Here is an 8,699-nt window from a genome sequence, read left to right as displayed (position 1 = left end):
CCTTCCTCTCCCCCTCTCCCCCCCCCCCCTTATATAGTCCAGTCACCTTTCCAGGTAACGTACCTACGAAAAATAATGTAACCCAATGATGTGCAGGTTTACAGTTGCAAGAAAAAGTATGTGAACCCCTTGGGATTACGTGGAGTTTTGCATGAATTGGGCATTAAATGTGCTCTGAACGTCATCTAAGTCACAACAATAGAAGAACACAGTCTGCTGAACATAATACTACACAAACATTAGATGTTGCCATGGTTTAATTGCACATAACATGTAAACATTCACAGTGCAGGGAGGAAAAAGTATGTGAACCTTTGGACTTAATAACTGGTTGACCCTCCTTTGGCAGCAATAACCTCAACCAAACGTTTCCTGTAGTTGCAGATCAGACCTGCACAACGATCTGGAGTCATTTTGGACCACTCCTCTTCACAAAACTGTTTCAGTGTAGCAGTATTCTTGGGATGTCTGGTGTGAATCGCTCTCTTAAGGTCATGCCACAGCATTTCAATCGGGTTGAGGTCAGGACTCTGACTGGGCCACTCCAGAAGGCGTATTCTGTGCTGTTGCAGCCATTGTTTTGTTGAATTACTTGTATGCTTTGGGTCATTGTCCTGTTGCATCACCCATCCTCTGCGGAGCTTCAGTTGGCGGACAGATGGTCATACGTTTTCCTGAAAAATGTCTTGATAAATTCTGGAATTCATTTTCCCATCAATAACAACAATCCGTCCAAGCCCCGAGGCAGCAAAGCAGCCCCAAACCATGATGCTCCCTCCGCCATGTTTTACAGTGGGGATGAGGGGTTTACATACTTTTTCTTGCAACTGTAGGTTATTTGTATCTTGCTCTTTTTTAGTGGCATTTCTGCTTTAACCCTTTCGCTGCCAGGTCCATACGGCTTACAGACCTACAGCACTGCTTCTAGCTGGCCAGGTCCGTGCACTGTACAGATTTGTATTCCTTCCTCTGCTGTAAGCTAATGGTCCTATGGCATATGGACTTACAGCACTGCATCTAGCTGGCCAGGTCCGTGCGCTGTACAGATTTGTATTCCTCCTCTGCTGTAAGCTAATGGTCCTATGGCATATGGACTTACAGCACTGCATCTAGCTGTCCAGGTCTGTGCGCTGTACAGATTTGCATTCCTCCTCTCCTATATGCTAATGGTCCTATTACAGCACTGCTTCTAGCTGGCCAGGTCCATGAGCCGTACGGACCTACATTCCTCCTCTGCTATAGGCTCATGGTCACTCCAGTGAACTTGAGCTTATAGCAAAAGTGTTCAGCTTATGCTGCTGAACAAGCAAATAGTTCTCAAGCCGATGATCAGAGCTATACACCTCAAATGTAATATACACATCCCCCGTGCCAATGCTGCCACCTCCCATGCTTCCCTGTCTCCAGCCTCTCTACCTCCCTCCACCACTAAGCTTTTTTTTAAATGCCGCCCCACTCTATTTTCACCAGCCCTGGGCACCAATCGCCCACCACACACCACACCATACGGGTAAACACGGTCCTCCAGGGGCATACATTTTAGTACGCCCCATGTTAACATGGCCTTAGTAGCAATTTAGCAGGAGTTTTTAAAAGTTAGGTTGTGTTTGTGTGCACTAATAATGATTTTAGTGTATTTTTAGTGAAAATAGCGATTTGATGAACATTTGTACAACTACTGCGGGGCCAAAAAATCAGTAGCACTTATTCTACAGGTCATGTGCTTTTAGAAAATGTATGGTTTGGGGGGTCCTTTGCCAATTTTCACTTACAGCATTCAGAATTTGAACCTCCAGATTTTAAAACTAAATAATATTTAATTACAGTTTTGCACACATTCCGTTTTCATAATTTCACAAAAAAGGCACAATTTAAAATTTACAAGTATTTGTTATTTATTAACTCAATACAGTTTTAGCATTTATATTTAGTTGGGATTTAGCAGAAATTTAGTAAATTTTGCCATATATGTATCCACTAATAATAATGATTTTAGTGTATTGAAAATGGTGATTCGATGAACATTTGCGCAACTATTACGGGCAGAAAATCAGTAGCACTTTTTTTTTTATTCTATAGGTCATGTGCTTTCAGAAAATATATGGTCTGGGAGGTCCTTTCAAATTCTGAAAGTTGTACGAGAAAAATGATAACCTCCAGATTTTTAGAGTATATTGTTTTTATTTACAGTATTGCTTACCTTCCTTTTTCCCAAAAAGACGCAATTAAAAAATTACAAATATTTGTTAGTTATTAACTCAATACAATTTTAACTTTATATTTAGTAGGAATTTAGCAGGAGTTTTATAAATGTTGCCGTGTTTTTTAGCAAAAATATTGTTTTGATAAACATTTGCGCAAATATCACAGGGCCTAAAAAAATCAGTAGCACATTATTCCTTTTATTCTACTGGTCCTATGTGTTCAGAAAATATATGGTTCAGTGGGTCTTTCACAAACTCCAAAAGCTGGAAATGAAAACCTGCAGATTTTTAGACAAATTTGGATATTTACATTTATGATTTTCTCCATTTCGCAAAAAGACACAATTTAAAATGTACAAATATTTGTTATTTATTAACTCATTACAGGTTAATATTTTATATTTAGCAGGAATTTTGTAAAATTTGTTGTGTTTTTATCTGCTAATAATGATTTCAGTGTATTTTCAGCGAAAATATTGTTTTGATAAACATTTGCGTAAATATCATGGAGCCTTGAAAACAATTGTACCTTCTTTTTAGTCTACTGGTCATGTGCTTTCAGAAAATGTATGGGTTGGGGGGTCTTTTACAAACTCTGAAAGCTGTAAGAGAAAAATAAAAAAGCAATGGAAAAATGGCAAAAAAGGTCCGACCAGCTGAGTTTAAAAGTGGAGCATGGGGCCTGGCAGCAAAAGGATTAACAATATGCTCATTACACAATACGTAGGTCTTCAAAGGTTGACATCCCTGAAACTCATGGATGCTTTAGGCTACGTCTAAATAATGGTTAACCAATACACGCAGGTGGCAAGAGTTGGGGTCTCTGGAAGATGACAGGGATCCTTGGGGTTTCTTATTATCATGATTATTATTTATTATTATCAACATTTAAAACAGGAAAGCATGTGAGGAAGGAAAAAAACGGGAGATTCCCATGACTTTGAAGTGAGTTGACATGGAAATGCTGTTGCTTCTTCTTGTGGTAATTTTTCCTTCCCCTTGTAGATGCTTCTCTACCTCCAGCTCTGCTCTAGCCTGGCAGCACTCCAAATTATAATCTGTTCCACATGTTCTTTGTTTTTCTTTTCATGTTAGCCAAAGAAACTCATTTTTGTCAGTGACAGCCTTCTGCCTTCTCTCCCCCCCCCCCCCTTATGTACGTGCAACTCACAGCCCCCTTCTTCCTCTTCCCTCTTCAGATCTCCCTCCCCTACCACACGCACTCTGTCCTTCCAGACATTGAAGAAAAGAACTGATCCTGGGCCTGATCTGCATTCTGGGATGGCAAGGAAGGTAAGCCGTAGGCTATAGGACCTAGCTGGGAGCACAAAGGGTATGCTGCAGAGGGTCTGTCCACCACATGTTTTAAAGCAAACTGCTTACTTGTTTTGTTTAATGTTTTTTGATTGGTCAGATCGACTGGTCATTCACATAATTTTTTCTAATGACACGAGAAAACCGAGCATTGCTTGCAGTCATTGGCAAGCCTGTATACCATTCGAATACAATTCCCACTTCTATTTTCATTATTAGTGGAACTACAGGGTAACACAAATGGAGTTCGATTTACTAAGCTAAGTTATTTTAACTTAGTTGCATAGTTAGGCCTCGTGCACATGGATGGTGAGAGACTGAAAATATGGCCAGTGTAAAATCCTGGGCATATTCCTGCACCTGGGGGGGGGGGGGGGGCACAGGCGCTGTATTCAGCCTGCCATACAAGTGAATGGCTGTATGTGGCTGTACAGGTGTAACCACCAATGCTTCTGTTCTTCAGCATTTACCCGTACATATACATACAGCATATTTTCTGAACGCAGAGGTTTTATGTTCGGGATATACATTGTATGTACGTGTGTGTGTGTAAAACCATGCACAGAAGCATCAGCATTTACAAGAGTATGTCCACATACAATCATTAGGTTGTCTAGCAGGCTCTACACTGCATCTGTAACCAATGGTGTATTTAGGTTTTGTGCTGCCCTAGGCAACACAAAAATTGGGCCCCGCAAAGAGAGCTTGGAACCGACCAACACCCCCCAACCCCCGTGGAGTGAGACTGACATTGACCAATAATACCCCTGTCCCCCCACCCAAGAGAGCCTTCCACTACCATCGCCCCTCATACACCAGACACCCAACCCCCAGCAAGGGAGAGAAGACACTCACTTGCACAGCTCGGACATCCCCGGGAATGAGAGTCGGGTTCTACATACACCATCAATTAGTCCCAATTAGTCTCTCTCAGTTCCCACCTGGTCCCCATGCCGTGTTTGTCCCTTCTTCTGTCTCTTCTTTCAGGGGGCGGCACTGCCCCCCCTGAAAAATGCCGCCCTAGGCAAATGCCTTGTTTGCCTTGTGGTAAATACGCCCGTCTGTAGCTTCCCAGGCATAGGAAAACACCCAGGATTTTACATTGGGCATATTTTTCAGTCTCTCACCGTCCGTGTGCATGAGGCCTTAGTGTGGATGCACACATGTTGGGTGCAAATTGAAGCTCCGTTTTCACAGCTTATTGACAAAGTAGTTCAGCGGTTCAGCACAAGTTTAGATCAGCATCAGATCAGGTTTTGATCAGGGTCAGGTCAGGATTACATCGATCAGGAGAGAAAACCAGCCTGAAATCCTGTTCACAATCTCATGACATGTGCGATTCAAAAGTGTTTCCCATAGGAGTCAATGAGTGCCGGTTCACATATATGCAGTTTGAACCGCATCCAATCCGCATGACATGTGAAAAAACATTGCTTCCTTTGGTGCCTGTTCACATATGTCCGGTGCACTGGTGGTGCGGATTCAATGTGGTTTGAAAAAGAGTCATGTACGATTTCTGAGCAGTGTGGTTTGATTGAGGTGCAGATTACAGGCTATTGACTTCTATGGGAACCATTTATAAACTGCACATGTGTGAACAGGATAAAATTCTGACCTGAACCTGATGTAAACCTGACCCAAACCGCTGAACAACTACTGTGTCAATTAGCTGTGAAACCTGAACTTCAATCCACATCGCACATGTGTGAATCAGCTCTTAGCCTGTAATCCACACCTGAACCCAGGGCTATGGATGAGGGGGTACCACTGTTCCTCCTGTACGGGGCCCTGACCAGCAGGGGGGCCCAGGCAGCTGGGTGAATCAGATGTGGGCAGGGAGGGTGATCGGCACAGCGGGGACCTGATCCCCTGTTCGGTTGTCTCTGCAGCACCTCCTGGAGCACCACACATTTCCCCATGCTGCCCAAGCCCCCCCTGTGTGTCCCCTCACCCCTGCAATGCTGCTGTCTTCTCTCTTCTCTTCTTCTTCCCAGCTGCAAACACACTATAGAATCCTTAGGATGAATAGTGGGGGAAGGGTCCGTAAATATGTCACATTTACCAGCCCCTTCCTCTCCTAAATGAACAGTGATTGGTACCAACAACTCACTTTGTTCATTCATAACTAAAGCATAGTAAACTGTGTTTAGTTGGGGGCCTTGTTACAATGGCTGTACAGGGCTCCGTGGTTTCTAATAGCAGCCTTGTCTGAACCTGACTACTGCACAGAAATTGTACAGGACTCTTTTTCAATCCCCAATGAATCTGCACTGCCAGTGCACCAGACATATGTGAACAGGCACCATAGGAAGCAATGTTATTTCCCATGTCATGCAGATTGGATGCGGTTTAACCTGCTTCCAATCCACATGTATGTGAACTGGCTCTTAGTGAAGCTGAAAAAAATACAGATCCATGGTGTTTAATGATTTGAAAAATTAACAAATAAATATTAAAATTTCACTAGCTTGTGGCTATCATGCCTTTAAATTTCTATGAGGTGTTTAATGAGGAGAACAGAATAATGAGGGATAAGAAATACAGGATTGCTGTGGTTAAATAGCTATTAAACAGATTTTAAATGCAAGTAAATGGAAAGTTTTGATAAGAAAATATCTGAAACAAAATAGCAAAGGCTTTGAGTTAAGGGCTCATTCACACAGCCTTTCATTGGTATACACTGCCCAGATCAGTGTATTTCTGCAGTGGGTAAGTCCTGCTGTTTGCACACAGCTGCAGTTGCTCAGCTTTTACAAATCAATGACAGACTGGCAGACTTCATAGATTTCCAGCTGTCAGACAGGGACAAATATGTGGCCCTGGATGCAAACAGTCTGCATACAGAGCCACTCATCTATATCTAGCCCCATTTAATTGCTCCTTGAGCGTTTACATACGAACAGCTGTGGAGGTGATGGCCATACACTGTACAGTTTTCTTACAATTTTCTGTCCAGATTCTTTTAGATTTACCTTCAACTATGTAGTGCAAGAGCCAACTAATTGGATACAATTTAAGGTGTTGTTTAGGTTTCAACTCCTATTATATGATATTTGGTAAATATAAAGCTGAATTCTCAAGAAAATTGTACAATGTATAGCCAGCTTTAGGGAGCAGACTGTTGGAACCCAACTGCTTTGATTAAACGTTATGGTGAGACTTTATGGAAGTGTGGCTTTGTTCTTTTTTACTTATAGAGAGAGACAATGCAGCTAAATGTTACCTTGATTGAGTCACAGAGACATTGCTATGAAAAGTCCTTGTTTGTACAGTATATGTTTGTTCTTTTCCATCATCAGTCTGTTTTTAATTATTCTGCAGTGCATGCAATTTCTTTTTATACAAACTAGTTCCTTCTATATTTTTAAAGTGAACAGTGGTGCTATCCTGTGTGTCATAAATATCCAAAGCATGCGCATGCACGTGGGAGTCCAGGGCCACAGCACAGTGCAATGAAGGGTATGCCGTTCCTTCAGAGCGCATCCACCGGCTGTTAAAAAGAGCGAATATCTTCTAAACAGTGCACGTTTAAGAGATATTAATTTTACAGGCATTATAAAGTAGGTAAAAGTATATATAAAGAGTTTACTACCACTTTAATATATAACAAATAACTGTGGCCAATTTATAGTAAATAAAAATAAATTAAAGTGAAAAAAGTGAAAACATAGCCCACCCAGTGCTGTGAAAAAATAAACTCCCATTAATGTCCAATCTTTTCATTAGACATTAGTAACTTCAAATTTTCTAGCTACTAATGTTTAATTAAAAGATTGGACATTAATGGGAGTTTATTTTTTGCACACAGCACTGGGTGGACCTTTTTCTATGGACTATTTTTTCACTTTAATTTATTTATATTTAGTATTAATAGGTTACAATTATTTGTTATATATTAAGTGTTGATTGGTTTGGATATTTTTGACACATAGGATAGTGCTGCTGTTCACTAGAAGGAGCTAGTTTTTATCATTTTAACTTATTTTTCAAGTGGTATCTATTTGTTTTGTTTATTGCACTGGTGATTTTTGTGGAGGAAGAATTGTTGGGCAGAAGAGGGAGGTGCACAATAGTTCATTGGGTTAAAATTATGAAAATTGTTTCCATCCTAAACCAGTTTTGCATTATTGATTCTAACTTTTCACCTGTTTAGTAAGCTGCAAGATACAGTTACTCCCTGTCTAATCATTTGGCAGATTACCTATTCTGTTACACTCCAAATGGAGGATATGGAAGCAGTGGGAGGCAACATGGGAATATGCTTGTGTCTCACAATTTCTCTCACTTTTTTCCTTTAATTCCAAATAAGTTTCCATCCATATAATATGAACATTAACCTCATACCTCCTCTGGTGGTGCGTAGTGCTGACATCAGATCAATCTTTCTTTCATGTGACTCAGAAACATGAAAGGTCAACATAAAATGCATTCATAACCTGATCAGTTAATTAGGAGGGAATGGAAAACTGTTTCCACTGACGAGTAAGGACACACTAACATTTTCCACAGAAAACCACAAGCCTAATTTTTCAGATGTCATTAGCCTTGCAATATGAATGAACACACTACAGAAAAGGTCAATCTCTCCTTTTGTATACAGAGTAAATACAGCTGTGAATATATCTTTCAGCATGTGTTTATATTTGGACATCTGTTTTTGCCTCCTTTTTGTCTTTTTTAAAGATGGATTTCATGCATGGCAATTTTACATAGTTACATTGTGCTGTACCTGTGGGATCCCCAGGGAAGCTGGAAATCACTGTAGAAAGCATTGCTACTACAGTGATTGCTACTATCTTCTGGGTCCTGTGCCGAGCAGCTGCACATCTGCTTACTGAACACAGGAGGTCGGTCACCTGTTCAAGGGCACACTTTCCATTTTCTCAATTAAATCAAAGTGTTCTCACCACCCCACCTCTCTATCTCATCCATTCAGAGAACACTGTGTTCATTGAGAAAATGCAAAGCATTCTCTGAATGGCACCTGTGCCAAGCAAAAAACTTCCTGTGTTCACCATTCAGCAGGGCAGCCACTCATTATGTGACTCGGACACTAGCAGAGATCACTGTAGTAGCATTGCCTACAGTGACTTCCAGCTTCCACGAGGCTCCCACAAGCATGGCACATGCATAAATACATTGTTCCAAGCTGGACCAATATAATATGTAAAAATTTCCATA

The 8,699-nt window shown here is 41.0% G+C and overlaps 1 protein-coding gene across 1 annotated transcript in view; it reads left to right on the top strand.

Moving 5' to 3' along the window:
* The first annotated feature begins 3,361 nt into the window (after positions 1–3,361).
* LOC149461483 (twisted gastrulation protein homolog 1-A-like) overlaps positions 3,362–8,699 on the top strand; it is a 59,293-nt gene continuing 53,955 nt past the window's right edge. Inside the window, exon 1 of the mRNA XM_089678152.1 lies at positions 3,362–3,497. Coding sequence (XP_089534278.1) covers positions 3,486–3,497 — 12 coding nt within the window. The 5' untranslated portion in view covers positions 3,362–3,485. The remainder of the gene's footprint in view (positions 3,498–8,699) is intronic.

This window comes from Staurois parvus, unplaced genomic scaffold (genome assembly GCF_062004578.1).
Source record: "Staurois parvus isolate SC_StPar_1 unplaced genomic scaffold, SC_StPar_1.0 ptg000199l, whole genome shotgun sequence".
NCBI lineage: Eukaryota > Metazoa > Chordata > Amphibia > Anura > Ranidae > Staurois > Staurois parvus.
The sequence above is the reverse complement of the archived record's forward strand: the minus strand, read 5'-3'. Positions and strand labels throughout refer to the sequence as shown.